General features: G+C 50.3%; 2 protein-coding genes across 8 annotated transcripts; both read left to right on the forward strand.

The window, feature by feature from the left end:
* Positions 1–134: 134 nt before the first annotated feature.
* On the forward strand, positions 135–10,153 carry FANCE (FA complementation group E). Of its 7 annotated transcripts, none has more exons than XR_004313539.1 (10): positions 135–577; positions 2,673–3,297; positions 3,855–3,899; positions 4,192–4,260; positions 4,570–4,713; positions 5,110–5,233; positions 5,456–5,534; positions 6,741–6,803; positions 7,905–8,030; positions 9,543–10,153. XR_004313539.1 is itself a non-coding variant. In XM_014555680.2 (10 exons), exons 1-10 carry the CDS (start codon positions 330–332, stop codon positions 9,642–9,644), a joined length of 1,629 nt encoding a protein of 542 aa, XP_014411166.2. In that variant the 5' UTR covers positions 136–329; the 3' UTR covers positions 9,645–10,153. The 7 variants fall into 7 exon arrangements, 6 of the variants coding, with proteins under 6 accessions (XP_032318794.1, XP_032318795.1, XP_014411166.2 ...); XM_014555680.2 differs by having other exon boundaries at positions 136–577; positions 6,737–6,803; XM_032462903.1 differs by lacking the exon at positions 7,905–8,030 and having other exon boundaries at positions 6,737–6,803.
* Positions 10,154–11,154: 1,001 nt separating this feature from the next.
* RPL10A (ribosomal protein L10a) lies at positions 11,155–13,621 on the forward strand. Its single transcript, XM_006180530.3, has 6 exons — positions 11,155–11,239; positions 11,575–11,649; positions 11,736–11,816; positions 12,167–12,315; positions 12,946–13,118; positions 13,419–13,621. The coding sequence occupies exons 1-6, from the start codon at positions 11,235–11,237 to the stop codon at positions 13,587–13,589; spliced, it is 654 nt and encodes a 217-aa protein (XP_006180592.1). The 5' UTR covers positions 11,155–11,234; the 3' UTR covers positions 13,590–13,621.
* Positions 13,622–16,884: the final 3,263 nt, after the last annotated feature.

Raw genomic sequence — 16,884 nt, forward strand, 5'->3', positions numbered from 1 at the left:
CCTATTTGTGGACCCGCCCCCGCTCAGCCTTCGCCTAGCTACTCCCTTCTGCTCCTCCTCTCTGGCCGGGAGCGTTCCGGGCCCCGCCCCTTCCGGCCTGCCCTCGTGCCCCGCCCCCGTGCCTCTCCGGCCGCTCCTCCCTCCCTTCCTTGTCCGATGCCGAACGCAAATCCGAGCACGTTCTCGAGAGCTGAGAAGGGAATGTGGCGGGCGCGCGAGGAGACTTGCTGCCGCTTCGGGGCTGGCGCTGGCGTCTTTCTCCTTCTCCCCTGGTTTGGGTGCTGAGGCCCGAAACCAGAGTGCGGCAGTGTGACTCCCGGGCCCCGGGCATGGAGGCCCCGAAGGCCGTGCCCGCTCAGGCTGAGGGCGCGGAGCAGGAGCCCTGGGCGCAGCTGGAGGCCCCCGCCCGACTTCTACTACAGGCGCTGCAGGCGGGGCCTGACGGGGCGCGGCGCGGCCTGCGGGTGCTGCGGGCGATGACCGGCCGCGGCGGAGAGCCCTTCGGCTGGGGCCGGGTCCTCCAGGCGCTGTGCCGGGAGGAGCCCATGGTGGAGGGCCCAGACTGTCGCCTGGAGCTGTAAGTCAGCCCGCGTTCCTCCTTCCCTGCTGGTCTCGGCGGCCGGGGGCACCGCCCTTCATCCTCCACGGTCGTGTGCGGCAAGGGCTGGCTCAACATTCCTTCTCTAGATGAGAATACCGAGGCACAGAGAGGTTACTGACTTCCCCTCAGCAAGCGGGTCCATGCCACGCAGCCCGTGAGGAGGGGCAGCCAGCAGACCTTCGTTGACTACCTGCTGGATGCCGGCTGGTGCGGCATACCTAGACAGAAGACACGGGCCTTTGGTTACGTGTAAATGAATCTGTCAGTGGACTCCAGTTGATACTGGTCACTTACTTCTCTTTAAAAACTCGATCCCTTCCCTCAGTATAGGTGTACTTTACGTGTGTAAAGCGAACACGTGTGTCAAAATATGTACAGTTAGGCATACAAAAATAGAAATTTAGAAGTGGTAAATGACATTAAACATCTGATCGTGGTGGCTTTATATTATCAATTTTTCAAAGCATGATACAGATTTTAAGGCAAACCCTCTTCCCTTAAGGATGGTGTTCTTGGTAATTTCTAGTCTTTTGGATGACTTGGAACTTGCCCCCCTCTTTATGTGGCTAAGAATTCCTACTAGGAGCAGAAGTGTCAGCTCTGACATTTTTTTTACTAGGTTGTACTTTCGTTATTGATATTCAGGTTCTTTTCAGGCATTCTTATAAGCCATGTGTCCATTTTGTGAGGGTTGTTTTGTTAAAGATAATACAGCATTCATACATATATCACTTAACTATCATAGTCAACTAAAATGCAGAAAGGGAGGGAGGTAACACCTTCAGCGTCTAGAGGGCAGAAGAGCAGACCTCCCACTCTCCTTGGATACCCCTCTCTAAGAATTGGACTGGAATATTGAAGGCCAGTCCATATATTAAACATTTCTATTAACTTTTATGTTTTAGATAAGTAGAAATATAAGTTCTAATAATTTCTTCCTACATTCCATTTCTTTCAAGAGAATTTTCAGAAGCCCCAAATTGAAGGGTATAGAAACGTTTGTCCAGCTATCTGGCTGTTTCTGGACTGAGTAAGGGAAAGGGACTTAACCTAGAGTCCTGGATAGAACTTTACTTCAGTATAATTGTTAATAATTGTTTTATTTTGTAATTCTATGTATTTTATTTTATGCATTTAAATCATTCTGGTAAGGGGGTCCACACACAAAAAGTAAAAGTCCTTTGAGTAGGATCTCCCCCACTTCTTTATTCCCAGTATCCTCCACCACAAATTGACCATCTTTTTAACTTTTACTCTCCTTTTTCTCTCACTTAGTGTTTTTTTCCACATACAAAAATAAAAGTCAGGGTTGCTTTCCTCTCTCACGTATCCCAACTGCCTCTGTGTGTGAGGAACAGCCCCGTTAAGTCATGAATGGAGGGGAGCAGAGGCATGATGGGTGATAGGCTAGATGCACCCATGACCTGCTTGCCACGCCAACAAGCGTCAGGTCACACAACATCTGGATTCATGCCTTTGTAACACTACAGACAGCTACATTGTCCTCAGCAGTCTTGCTGATCTTGGAACACTTATTCCCAGAGAGTTCATTCATTCAGTAAATGTGCACCAAGTGCCTTCTTTGGGCTGGTCCTGTGCTAGGTACTGGGACACAGAGAAAGGAGACTGCCTCCGTGTCTCAGGAACTCAGTTCGGTGAAAGGAACATCAGAGCTGGACTGGTGTGACCCTGTGAGCTCCAGGGGATTGCCAAGGGGAGCACAGGCTGCAGACTAAGCATAGCACAGCATTTGGGAGTAGTATTTTTACCTCAAGTTTGGGGAAGGGTTTTATATACATATATATGTGTATATATAAAACAAGCATGGATCTATGATAGGGGAATTTTTGAGCTGGAATAGGTGATGTCAAAGAGCAGGGCCTACCATAGAATAGATGCTCAATGGACACTTGTTGAATGACTCCCGTGCTAGCCCCTCTCCATCCAAACTGACTTACAGCTGCTGGCTCCCAGTCTGTCCATTGCCATCTAGCCTCTAGCTCTGCCCAGTCTGCCCTGTATTCCTTTCAGCAAGATACTCTTAACTGCTTGTTCTCCCTCTGCTATCCAGGAAACCGCTGCTGCTACAATTGCCCCCATTATGCCAAAGGAATCTGATGTCTCTGCTGATGGCTGTTTGGCCATCACTCCCTGAAAGCAGTCTCCTCCCTGTACTGCAGATTGCATACCAGGACCCAAGCCCTGACCCTGATCTCTGGCTCCGGGCCCTTGGGGAATTGCTGCGAAAGGATCTGGGTGTTGGGGCCTCCACTGAGGGAGCATCCCCACTATCTGCAAGGTGCCAGAGACAGCTCCGAGGCCTGTGTAGGCAGCTGGGCCAAGGGGGCAGGAAGCTGAGATGGCCCCATGCTCCAGACCCCAAAAAGGAAGAAGAGAAGGACAAGGACTCCCAGTGGCCTGGGAAACGCAGAAAGGGGCCAGAGGAAGAGTCTGCCAGTCCTGATTGGGAAAGGGCCCCCAAAAGGTTCCGGTGTTTGGAAAAGGAAGAAGAGAAAGAGGCAGGTCGTCAGGAAGCAAGACCTGAACGTGAATCTTCGGAGTCCCTGGCTGATGGAGGAGGTGCATCACCCATTGAGAAGCAGCCTGCCATGGGGGCTGAGCCCAGTGAGGCTGCTCCAAGTCTAGAGGATGCTAAGGGCCTACCTGAGAGTTTGGAGTTGCCCAAAGCTATCCAGGTACTAGGATGAGGAGGCTGGTTTAGAGTGACCCCTCAGGAGTGGGGGTTTATACAGGGTGAAAGCCCACTGGGACGCTATTTCCCATTTGGGATGACTAGTCTGTGGAGCAAGGGGAAGGAGGGTGGGGTGGAGGGAACGTAGTTTCTGCTCCACAGACTCTGAGGAGGGGGTGGGGAAGGGCGTTATTGGGAGTGGGAACCCTTAACCTAATGATCAATAATGTGAGGTTAAAGGGTATCGGGTAAGAGGAGAGGCTCTGAAGCCACCCCCACCACCCCATCTTATGGGAATAGGGGGAATGGTGCCAGCATCCAGCCTGTCCTTCCAGCCCAAGGCCTGGGTCTGCCCCCATTAGGATGGATGCAGAGAAGATGAGTCTTTACAGTTGGATTTACAGGAGCCTTGTCTAGTTTGAGTTCTTAAGCACTTTTCAAGGTTCAGGCTTCATATTCTTGGCTGTCATGAGTCATCTTTGCCTACTAGCTCCCAGTGACAGGGCTTGGGGCCACGCTGTGCAGGCAGGGACTTGGCAATGACTGGGCTCTCCTCTGCAGGATCAGGTTCCCAGGCTGCAGCAGCTGCTCAGGACCTTCGGGGAGGTGACTGGCCTGACCCTGCTCCCCAGAGCCCTTCTTCAACCTTCTGCCTGGACCTCAGCTGTGCCCGGGGAAGCCCCAGTGCAGTGAGGCACAGGCCATTTGGGTGAGGGGGGTGGAGAGAAGGTCAGAGGACGGTCACTGCAAAGGCTGTTTTTGGCCCAAGTTTGTTGTCTAACCTCAGATGAGTCCTTCTCTTCTAGTAGCACCTTTGGGGGGCCTCAGCCACCCACTCTGCCAGTCAAAGGGGCAGCTGAGAGCCCAGCCAGCCCTAACATGGGACTTGCCTTCCCAGGGGTTGGAGGGATTGGAGGGTGCCCCACCAGTTGAGCTGCAGCTTCTCCATGAATGCAGTCCCAGCCAGGTGAGTCAGAAAGGCTGCCTGGGCCTGAGGACACATTATCTCTCCCCAGCTTTCTTCCATTTCAGTTTGTGTTTCCCTGCCTCATGTGGGAAATTGGGGAGGGGATTTTGTTGGGTTGTTTGGTCTCTCAGGGGCAGGGGTCACCCTGACTGGTTTCTTTTAGCCCTTGGTTCCTCCCCATAGGGCAGCTCTCCCAGCCTTTCCTGACCCTGGAGTGCCCTTGCCCTGCCCCTTCTGCCACCTGGTTGGCTTGACACAGCCCAGCAGAGTCAGACTGAGTGTCCCAGTGTCATCCCTCCTCCTTGGCAGGTGGACCTGCTGTGTGCCCAGCTGCAGCTCCCACAGCTCTCAGACGCTGGCCTCCTGCAGCTCTGCACCTGGCTGCTGGCCCTTTCCCCAGATCTCAGCCTAAGCAATGCTACTGTGCTGACCAGGAGCCTCTTTCTTGAACGGGTAGGTGCACTGGGATGCACTTGGAGTGCCAAGGACAATGAGGGAGAGAGCCTGAGCCCTCAGAAGGGTAGGAGACAGGGTTCCCAGCCTTGCATCTGGCCTGTCCCGGGAGCCTGGGGCAAGGCAAGGGCATGGACGCCTAGGACATCTACCACATGACAGCTAACTCCCCTCTTGGGCCCCCGACCCTTCAGGAAGCTGAAGGAATTGGGATTTGGGATTAGGGATTTGGGACCTGGGGAACGGAGCTATATGTCCTTTCCAATGAGTGAATCCATGTTAGTCCTAGATAAAAGATTTTTTTCCTCTGTAACGTGTCAGCATCTGAAATATGTGTCTGATAAACATTTATTGATGGGAAGAAGAAATTAATATTTTCCTTCCCATTGGTTGTAGATTCTCTCCCTTACTTCCTCAGCCTCCCGCCTGCTCACAACTGCCCTGACTGCCTTCTGTACCAAGTATACCTACGCTGTCTGCAGAGCCCTCCTTGGCCCTATGCTCCAAGCCCCAAGAACAGGTAATTCTGGAACCAGTCCCAGGCCTGTTAGCTCTTCCCTCCCTGTTCCCAGCACCTTCACCCCAGGGTGGCCCAGGCAGGAGGTGAATATTCAATGAATAAAGATATCTGTTGCCTTCCTAATGATGCCCCTTTAATGAGCCAGGCATTTTGTTCCCCGCTAGCCCCATTCTTTCCTGCCGTTTTCCCCTAGACTTCTCCCCTCTGCTGTCCCCTACCCAGGTCCAGCTCAAACAGAATTACTGTGTTGCCTTATGAAGGACAAGGCCCTGGAGCCAGACATGCAGGTTCTGATGCTGGGGTGAGTACACAGACCCTCATGCTGCCCCCACCCTCTTCTCCAAGCCCGCTCGCAATTCCGGGACGGGAGCTGGCTGGGCACCAGGCTCTGTGCCCAAAAGACGGGCAACAGCACAGCCAACGCCCCCTCTCACTGCTCTGAACCCCATGGGCCTGTGCAAGTTGACTTCCCGTGTGCCTTCCCAAGCCCAGGGTTCCAGTCAGGTGCCCAGGGAATGCAGAGAAGATGCTGGTGCTCCTGCTCTGGAGTTCACGGCATAGCTGGAACGTGGCACAGTGGCTCAGAGCGCTGGCTTTGGAGTCAGACAGACATAGTTTACAGTCTCAGCCTTGTCTTCTATTTAAATATGTGAATTCAAACAGGTTAGTCCATCCTTCTGAGCCTCTGTTTCCACATACGAAAAATAGGGATAATATGTATTCATTCCATAGGATTTTTCTAGATATTAAGTATAAAGAACTCAGCACAGGATTTGGCACCTAGTAAGTGTTCAAAAATTGTTATTAAGTTGGTGTTAAGTTTGGGTATTAAAATTGGGGAATCAAGAAACAGTGAGTAGGTAAGACCTCATTGGACACCAATGTGAAATAGAAAATGCTAAGTATAATGTGAGAAGGTGACAGTCTTTAAAATAATATCAGCTGCCAGTTATCAAGCACTTTTCTGTGCTTTAGATTCATTACTTCAGTTAGTCTTCATGCAATCCTGCGAGGTCAGTGCTGCTGTCACCTTAGAGATTGAAAAACTGAAGCTCGGAGAGGTTAAGGGACCTGGCCAGAAGTCACACAGCCAGTAAGTGAAAAAGCCTGGGATCGAACCCAAGTCTGTGCACCCAAGAAGCCACACTGTTTCCATGTGACATGCTGCCTTTCCAGACCAGCTGAGGACTGCACAGCAGAGAAGGAGGTGTAGCTGGAGAGGACCTCACTGTGCAAACAGGATGCAGTCTTTTTTTCAGGAGACCTTTATACATCATTGCCAGATCCTTCACTGTCAGCTCTGGAGTACTTGGGCTGTGGCCTTCCCTGCACTGAGTATGGGCTCACCAGGTAGCCGCCAGCATCAGGAGGCTCTGACTACTTCCTCTGTTGACTGAGAGTCTTGGCTGTCTCCAGGGCCTTGCCCTGCCTCGGGGCAGGAGTAGTAGATACCCAGGCGTGGGTGGGAGTCTGGGCTTTTCTCACTGGGGCTTGTGTTTGCAGACAGATCCTGGAGCTGCCGTGGAAGGAGGAGTCTTTCTTGGTGTTGCAGTCACTCCTGGAGCGGCAGGTGAGCAGGCTGCAGTGCGAAGGGTGGGCAAAGAAACGCTGCAGTGCTGTGAACGGGGGTGGGTCTCCTGGGTTTCTGACCCCTTTGGTGCAGGTAATGGAGGGGCAAGCAGGACAGCTGCCCTCCAGTAGGGTGCCCCATGACAGTGGGAGAGTCCTGGGGCTGGAAGGTTAGTAGCAGAGAGCTGACTGCATGGTGGATCCCAGCTCTGCCTCTTGTGCTGTGTGGCCTTGGGGAGGGACTTTCTGATGTGTGAGTACAAATTTAATTTTATTGTTGAATAGGTAATAGATTCATATGTTCAAAAATTTTGAAAGCTTAAAAGGATATAGTGAAAAATTTCCCTCTAGCCATCCAGATTCCCCTCCCCAGGACTATTCAGTGTTACCAGTTACAGAACACTCCCAGAGATGTCTTATATAAACAAGGGCACATGTTTAAATTTACTTTTCATCTGCTTTTTACATAGATGGTAACATACCAAGGTCATTGCTCTTCTGTTCTTTGCGTTTTTAATTTGACAGGATTTTTTGGCAATTTTTCCATGTCAGTACCTAAAATTCTGACTCATGTGTTTATAACTTAAGTAGTTGACCTAACCTCTTTATGTCTCAGTTTCCTTATCTGCAAAAGGGGAAGCAATCATAGCACCTACCCTACAAAGTTGGGGTCAGGTTTAAATGGTGTAAGTGGTGTCATGTGCTCAGAATGGTACCAAATGCATAATAAGTGTGTATTAAATTATTGCTTTGAAGAGCTATTGTTATTATGCTGGCAGTACCCCTTGGGACCTCTCCTTTATATCTTCAACCACTAAACCACGCTAGTTGTTTGGCCTTCCTTTGGTCCTAATCTGAGCCTTTGCAATTGTAGCCACTGTTTTCTGAGACTTATGTGCCAGGCTTTATGTGCATTATCTCATTTAATCCTTTTCTCAGTCTTCAGAGTTAAATATTATGAGTCCCATTTTGCAGATGTGGATACTGAGGCTTAGTTGGCTTAAGTGACCAGTCCAGGATCACCTAGTTAGGAAGTGGTAGAGTTAGAAATTGAATCTAGGGCCCTAACTTGTGCTACTGTCCCATCTCCTAACGTGTGCAGGTGGAGATGCCGCCTGAGAAGTTCAATGTGTTGATGGAGAAACTTTATAAAGAGGGGCCAGCAGCCACCATGTCAATGGCCTATGCCAAGCTCATGCTGACAGTGATGACCAAGTATCAGGCTAATGTGAGTGTTCATTTGGCCACAAGGGTTGGTCCTGCTGCTCTGAGCCTGCCAGGGGGATATATGAATATCTGCCAGGACCTCAAGCCTAGCTGGGGAATGAGACTGCTTAGGAGTTCCTTCATCCAGCCAAAACCACAGTGGGCCAAATACTACATGGGGCACTGGGGGATCAATAGTGACCATGATGCAGTCCCTGTCCTTGACTTGACCCTCTACCCCGGTGCCAGGCTAGTGAGAGGGGAGAGAGGTGATACACAGATCATTGTAATATATGGTAGGAGCCAGGTGAGAGGTGTGCACAGGGCATTTGATGACAGAGGAGGAGGGGCCAACTAAACTTTGTGGTTGGGAGCTAGGACAGGCTTTCTGACTCTTAAGGGTGCCTGTTGGTCAAGGGCTGAGATGGAGTAAAGGGCATTCCAGGTAAAAGAAATACAGTGAGCGTGAATGTCAAAGGGGATCTGCAGATAGCTGGGGCCTAAAAACTTGAGAGTGGATGGTGGTAGGAGATGAGGTTAGAGAGCTAAAATACTGAGAGCTAATACTTGCATAGCCCCTGCTATGTCCTAGGCCCCCCGTTCTAAGCCCTTTCCATTTGTTAACTTGCTGGTTTATTCCGTGTTAGTCCTATGAGAAGATACTATTATTAGCTCCGTTTTATAGGTGAGGAAATTGAGACTCGGGTTAAAGTAACCTGCCCAAGGTCACACTGCCCTGCCAGGCCATGGTAGCATCTTATGGAGGGCCCTACAGGTTGGGAGGAGCTTGGACTTTGTCCTGAAGGCCAGGTGTTCTTGGCTATTGGCTCTTTACCCTTCTCTGAGGAGTCACAGGCCCATTTGATGATTTGATGAAAGCTAGACATCCTCCCAGGAAAATGAAAATATGAATGCACATCTGATGCACAATTTCGGGAGATTCCTGGATCCTCTGGAAACTCCCTGTAGATCCTGGAAGAAGGGCCTCCAGTATGAGGCATCAGGAGTTATCTTGGGGCCTTCAGCTGGAGTGACTTGGTCAGATTTGCAATCTATAAAGAAGCGTCTGGCCTTTGTAAGGAGTGGGGATTGGAGAGTGAAGATAGAGGGTAGAGACCTGTCAGGAGGTTGTAGCAACAGGTCAGGGAAGGAAAAGTGTGGCCCAGAGGGAAGGTGGCAGCCACAATGGAGTGTCTCTGAACCTCAGTCTCCTCATCTATAAAATGGGAGGGTTGTGAGGATTACATGAAGTAATGCATAGAAAGTGCTGCCACATAGTAAGCACCTAATGATTGTCAGCAGTTATTAATGTGACTGACTTAGCAATTTGTGCAGTTAGTATCTGACCCAGGGTTACCTGAATCCAAAGACCTTGCTTAACCATGGTGAGATAATGAGGTTAGATTGCTCAGGGAGTCATTGCCTCCTATTGTCCTTGTGTCCTGGATTCCTATCTTCTAACTAAACAGCCCCAGGGAAGAGGGCAGAGGGGAGGGATCAGCTGCTGAAGTCCTGACATGATTCTTCTCTCCAGATCACTGAGATCCAGAGACTGGGCCTGGCCGCAGCCATCGAGTTCAACACCACATTCCTGAGGAAGTCCCTACAGGCTGCCCTGAGACATCTGACCCTCTGACCATCCACCAAGGGACCACCCTCCTGGAGCTCCCTCACCAGCTTCCTAAAGGACACTTCTGCCCTGGGCACCTCACCCTGACTCCTCATGTGGGGTAAAGGTTGAGCTTGGCCTTCCTAGGGATCACCTGCCTCGAGGCAGCAGGCTGCAGAGAGGCCATCTGGGCCTCCCAGCCAGCAGGGAGGGTCCCAGTCTACTGGGACTGGATAAACTATATTACTAAGGGCTGCTGACTGTGAGCTCCCTCCTTGTCACTTCTCCCTCAGGCTGTGGGGACAGAAACTTTAAGGTAGGCTTCAGTAGGGTCCAACCAGACGCAGAGTGGACGAATGATACTCCAGGAGCTCTGGGGGACCTGTGTGCTCAGCACAAATCTCTTGTTCTCAGGTGTATGTTACGATCTTCTGTGTTCTTGTTTCTGACTTGAATAATAATTCATCAACAGTATTTTATTAAAAGCAGGAGGCTCAATTATGTCTTATTAGAAGCAGGGCCTGCCTTCCTCTTAACTCTGAGTATTTGTTGAAAACACACCACCACCACCACCTCTGCCCACCCCCCACCCCCCACCCCCCGTCAGTGGCTAGCGGCAACTTTTTCCCTATGAAGTGTTCTGTTAGGGGAAGGTGGTAGAATTCCCAAGTTCATTCACCTTCTGTGGGCCAGATAATGTGACACCACCCACCCCAACCCTACCAGAGCTGTCTGTTGAGCAAGGGACTCCTGAGCACTGGGGGGAGGGGGACTGAAGGTGGGAGTGATCAGCCTGGAGCTGGAGAAGGCTTTTGGGGCAGGTGGTATTTGAGGCGGGATCTGAGGGGCTCCTGGGGTTACTGTGGACAGAGCAGAGGATGGGGCCTGTTGGACAGGCAGAAGGGGTGTGCAATACTGTAGACGTGTGTTTTACATCTTTATATTTACTCCCAAAGCACTTAGCTAGGTGCCTTATTTATAGTAAACACTTAACCTGTAGATGTTACTGAGTCAACTATCAGGTGAAAGTTCATTACAGAACCTTCCCCGCTCTTCCCCACTGCAGACCCTGAGGGGCCAGGAACAGCTCTTGACGTTTCCCTTCTCACAACCTCCTCGGGGGCCGTGAGCCCGCGCTAGAACAAGGTGAGGGAGAGAGGTCAGGAGTAAAGCCAGCTTTTGAGAACAAGCAGGTGCGGAGGGCAGGAGGAAGCGGGAGCAGGTTTGAGTGACAAACGTGTGGGAACTGCATACTTCGGCGGCCGTCACAGTGCGGTGCCCAGTAGTGTAACTCCTGCGGCTTGAGCCCTGGACCCGGTCTTTTCCCTAAGAGCCTGGTAGCAGCCGGCGCGAAAGTGGGTATTCTCAGTTGCCACGGGGGCCCCCCCCTCACCGCCGCATCTCTGGTCGCCGCGCGCGGGTCTAAAGATGCAACGCGCGCCGGTGGCGCCCTCTCGCGGCCGCAGGCGGCGCCCCCCAACCCCGGGACTGAGTTGCCTGACCGTGCTCAAGAAGGAAGCCACCGGAAGTAGGTGTCTCTCGCGAGAATAAGGTCCTATTTGAACGCATGCGCGAACAGAGCTTGTCTTTTTCCCAGCTGTCGCGGAGCAAGGCGTCATGAGGTGAGTGGTGCTCTCAGGTGGTATCCGCATTCATCCGCGTTTACAGGTGCTCCTGTTGGGAGGAAGACACTGCGGGTGGGGTCGGGGGTCCTTGCTCCTGCTTCGCTGCGGGGCTTTCTTTCCAGGCTTTAGCCTGCAGGCGGCCGTCAGTAGGGTTCCTCTTTCCCGGGGCTTCCATCTGGTTCTCAGGCCTAAATCGCCCCACTTGGTGTCCGGAATCCCCGGGGAGTACGTCGTAGTCAGCTGCGCCGCTCGAACCCTGAGGCTTTGGACACGCAGAGGGCTTGACACGCTGCTCCCGGGTCCTGAGCGCTCGTCTTGCTTCTCTCTTGCAGCAGCAAGGTCTCCCGCGACACCCTGTACGAGGCGGTGCGGGAAGTCCTGCACGGAAACCAGCGCAAGCGCCGGAAGTAAGTGCCCGCCTCCTCGGGGAGGGCAGGCCAGGGCTGGCTTGAGGAGCCGCGGGCGGCCGGCTAATCTCCTTACTTTTTCTAAGGTTTTTGGAGACGGTGGAACTTCAGATCAGCCTGAAGAACTATGACCCTCAGAAGGACAAACGCTTCTCGGGCACCGTCAGGTTGGCACCGTTCTGACACCACCTGGCCCTCAGTGTCCCCGTGCCCGTCTCTTCCTTTTAGGCTCCGTTTGAGCCCGAGGCGGCCAAGCACGTGCGGCACTGAAGTGCCCGGGTAGTTCAGACCCCCTGCTCCGGGCAGGCGTGTCTGGACGGACCCCCACCCTGGGTCTTAAAACAAGAGGGGAGGCGTGGGGAGGCCTTGGCCGAGCCCGCCGGCTAGTTTGAGAAGCCAGACTAGCTCTTGGTGAATGTGGACGCTCTGGGTAAGGCTCAGTGCTGCAGCGGACCCAGACCCCTTCACCTGCCCTTGACCCAGGGCTGGGCATGACCTTTTGTTCCCCAAAACGCAGGCTGAAATCTACTCCCCGCCCCAAGTTCTCCGTATGTGTTCTGGGGGACCAGCAGCATTGTGATGAGGCCAAGGCTGTGGATATCCCCCACATGGACATAGAGGCTCTGAAGAAGCTTAACAAGAATAAGAAACTAGTTAAGAAGCTGGGTGAGTTTGCTTGGTGTAGTATTGTATGAGGGGGTAGAGTAGGGGCAGTTTCTCGTGAGAGTGGTAGAATACTGGTACTTTCTGCTATTTGAATTTTAAAATGAAAAAGGTAGTCATGACAAAGGATCTGCTGTGGTTGGTTACTTGTGTTTTTTAGCCATGTGAAAATTGCATTTTGCTTTGAGGATTTAATTTGATAGCGGAAGGAAGCCAGGTAGTGAGTGGTTCTTTTCTAGAGGAAGCGAGATAAATCAAGTTGACAGGTCAGGTGCTGGTATGTTCTGCATTGGATTTCTACCTACAGCTCCAGTTCTTTCATCTTAATCTTTATCTTACGTGATCTGAGCATTTTACAGGTCAGAAACAGATTTCCCCAGTTGTTGAGTAGCTAGAAAGTAGGAAGGGCAGGGTTTGAAGCCAGTTTTAACTAATGAGTGAACATTCCCATTGCAATGTGGATTATGAGTCAGCCTGGGCTTCTGCTGTGGGTCTCCTGTGAATTTTGGGCCACTAAAAGATAAATTGGAATGAATGGGGAGAGGATTTAAAAGACTTGGTACTTAGAGAGGTGGGTAGAGTGCTGGTTAGAGGCCATTAGATAAGTATCTAATAGCTTCTTCTCTTTACCAGCCAAGAAGTATGATGCCTTTTTGGCTTCAGAGTCTCTGATCAAGCAGATCCCAAGAATCCTGGGCCCAGGTCTGAATAAGGCTGGCAAGTTCCCTTCCTTGCTGACCCACAATGAGAATATGGTAGCCAAAGTTGATGAAGTGAAGTCCACGATCAAGTTCCAGATGAAGAAGGTGAGGAGGTTGTATAGGTTAAGCAGTAGTGGTGATAGTGGCAGGGCCCTGAAGTTTACCCACATTTTCTAAATGGGTGTTCTGGTTTGCATTTCTGTGAGTATTCAGAACTTGTGATAGTCATCATAACAGGATTGAAGCTTTCCAAAAAGCTCTGATCTTGGTCTAGGGCCAAAAAGCACTACTGCTCACTAGGTCACTGGCGGGGATGGATGGGCCACATGGCTTGTAGATGGGCCTGCCCCCTCATGATCTCTTGCATCAAACCACTAACCTGATCTGACCTTCCTCTCCCCACAGGTGCTGTGTCTGGCAGTGGCTGTTGGCCATGTGAAAATGACAGATGATGAGCTTGTGTACAACATCCACTTAGCTGTCAATTTCCTGGTGTCATTGCTCAAGAAAAATTGGCAGAATGTCCGGGCTTTGTACATTAAAAGCACCATGGGCAAGCCCCAGCGCCTATACTAAGGCACAGCTTAATAAACCAGCTGCCACCATTATCTGTCTCCTGTGGCTATGGGGAGGGAGGTGCTTTGGAAGCTGACCTTGTGCGCTACAGCACTGCTCTGATGGCCCAGTGAAGGTTTGTTAGTCCTTCACTACAAACAAGGCAGGGCATTCTTCCTTCAAAGCCTTGCAGTCTTGGATAAGTATCTCTTGGATACTTAAAGTGTTACATTAGGGCTGCTAAATCAGGACTGAAGCTTTTAGAAAAACTGAGTGGAGCAGATCAAGGCCCCAACCTGTACTGCTGCGGCTGGTTACCAGTGCAAGGGCAGGGGTGGAACCTTCACAGCAGCAGCATGTTTAACCTATGTCCTGAAGTTGCTTCTATTTTGTTTGGAGAGTGTTTTTTTAACCCGTCTAAATTATTTGGGGTCTTGGTCTGTATGGATCCCAAGGAACCCAAGATTAGACTGGTCCATCTAATACTTGACCCCAAATTGAGTACCACGAAATTTGGGGTAGGATTTACTAGGTGAGATGCTTAGGAAAAAAATTAGAAGACCTGGTTAACACTGATCCATGGATCCTGTTTTCTAGGGGAATTTAGGGTGGAATCCAACTGGAAACTTAGGCCTCCTCCCTTCCTGGGGAACTTCTGTTGGGAGTTCATCCACCTCAGTACTGGAAAGGTAGCTTCTGGTGTGGGAAATCCCTGTGGTCCAACCTTTCACTTTGCTCCATTTAATTTTGGTAAAGGAACCAAAGCTGAAAGGCTAATCCAAAGCAAGCAAAAATGCTGCACAAAACAAGCTTTATCTGTGTTCCGAAAGATGAATGCAAAGTATTCACAAAAAGGATTTGTCATTTTAGCTTTTAAGTTAACTGCAGGTAAAGTAACCATAATCCTTGTGATGAGCAGCAAATTTTGGTTCTCAAAGTGACAGGTCTAGCTTGCGCCTTCCTCTGGTACTTGAACAGTGTTCCCAGTAGATAAGGAGGGAAAAAAGCTGGCTGTAAAACTAGGACCCAATTATATTGAAAGGAAAAACTTCTATGCGTAGCGATTGGAAGCTTACATACCAAAATGGTGGTTTATATTCAAGGCTAGGAGTTAAATGAAGGAAGTTCCAGAAGTTCTAAGGTGTTTAAAAAGGCAACACTTGAGGGAAGGTATAACTCAAGTGGTAGAGCACATGGGTTAACATGCACGAGGTCCTGGGTTCAATCCTCAGTACCTCCCACAAAACAAAGGCAACACTTAATAAAGGAAGAAAATATGAGTACATTTTATGCCCCCTCTCTTGCAAAGCTGAGTACAGCGGCAGAGAGCAGGTCTCTCGTGCTTGCTAAGGTGGGCCCTGGCAGCCAAGATCTTAAGAGGTGATGATCACAGGGTCTGAGATAAACCACTTACAGGAGCCAGAAGGGCCTATGCCAGCCGCCATGCTGTTACAAGTAATGTGGTAGAGCAAGGATGTCACAGGATTCTCCTGACCAGGCATATACTAATGTGTGTACAAGGCCAGCTGTGTAACTGCCTGTGGGCTGAGGCCTCCCCACTGCCTGAGTCCCAGCTCTTGCGCTTAGCAGCCACAGGAGCCTGTTCAGCCACCCTATTCTAGAAAGCTCATCTGAAAGTGTAGCTGATACCTACCTAAACCCATGGCATGCTTTGCATGGTGCCAGGCACTTAGTACTTCAAAAACACGCTGTAAAACAGTAAATAGGTACAGCTACATACGGATGTGTACCAGCCCTGGTACATGAGTACCTTGCCTGGCTCATTGGGGGTTAGGACAGATGGGATGGAGGCTGTCCTGAGGACCTATCAATGGGGAGACCAAGGTGCCTTCAAAATCAGTCACATCTTCCTGTTTGAAAACAGCCAAGGATTGAAATCCTTAAAAATAGTTTTGGAAATTCTGTGGATGTTTAAAAAAAAAAAAACAAAAAAAACGGGAATTTGGGTCTTCCTGGATTATTGATTTGAGTCACCTGAATTTAAATCAAACCCACTCCACTTTGTATTAAGCCTTATGTATTGGGGTAGAAGTCCTTCAACACCAACTCTACGCTTAACGAACACTGACGCACCTCTTTCTGCTGGCCTGTGCACCGCTGCCCTCCAGGGGAGCAGAGCACCACAAAAAAGAAAAGGAAGGAGTAGGAGACAGAATAGGAAAGTAAAGCAAATGGAGAACACGTGTGGTGACAGACTGATTGGCTTATAAGGTTAAACTATTGTAATCAAACCCAGCCTCTAGGATGATTAGTCTAAAGCTTTGTGTGCACCTGAGTTAGAATAAAAGTTTCAGTTATCGGGGGAGCCCCAGTTCTCCAGTATTTGTGCTACAGGGAAATAAAGAGCCCCCATGAGTCCCCTGCAGTGCTCGGACCTTGATTGTGGAATTTACAAAATGATGGCACTCCTCTCTCCCCTAGGGATGTCGGAAGGGAGAAACAGAGGAGCAGGACAAACAGGACTACTGGCCTCTTCTTTGGGCCCTTGCTTTCTTGGCCATTCCCTACAGCTTCCCACAGAATCTTGAGCAGGGAGAGCCACTTCCAGGAGAGAGTCCTGGGCTTTAGGCTCTCGAGACCCACCTTTTTATTCTGGTTTTTCCCTCTTCGGGGGACCTCAAAACCATGTAGTTATCACCCACCCTTGACCTGTTAACATTTGTGTGTTGGGGGGTGGTAAGCAACAAGGCCAGTCACAGTTCACTTCTCAAGTTTTCTGCATGAGAGACCTACACTATTCTAAGAGAAATTACCTGAAGGCTGTTTACTCCAGGAGAGTGAAGGCAACAACCCACGTGATGACTCCAGCACCTAACAGATGTAGTCATCTATTAGATTGGATTTTGCATCCAGCCCTAAGCGTAGCACATGGTAGATCCTTCATAAACCAATTTCTGCCTCCAGGATCTCCTCCCACCTGGCTGGGGCTCCAGGCACCCTCCCCATCCTGTAAGTGACAGTCTAGGGTCCCTCCAATGCAGTGGACCAAGAAAAAAGGCCATCGGATTATTTAACAGTATACCAGGTGCATGTGCCTGGAGTCAGGCAGCCCAGGTTCAAATATTACTGTTGCCACTGACAGCTGAGTGAGGAGAGCATTTAACTTCAATCTGTTTCTCCATCTGCAAATTGGAGGTTGGATGAGAATGCTCTAGAAGATGCTAGATTCTAGAGTAGGGTTGCCAGATTTAGCAAATGAAAATATACAATGCCAGGGGGAGGGTATAGCTCAACTGGTAGAGTGCATGCTTAGCATGCATGAGGTCCCGGGTTCAATTCGTTAAGTAAATAAATA

This window comes from Camelus ferus, chromosome 20, assembly GCF_009834535.1.
Source record: "Camelus ferus isolate YT-003-E chromosome 20, BCGSAC_Cfer_1.0, whole genome shotgun sequence".
Lineage (NCBI taxonomy): Eukaryota > Metazoa > Chordata > Mammalia > Artiodactyla > Camelidae > Camelus > Camelus ferus.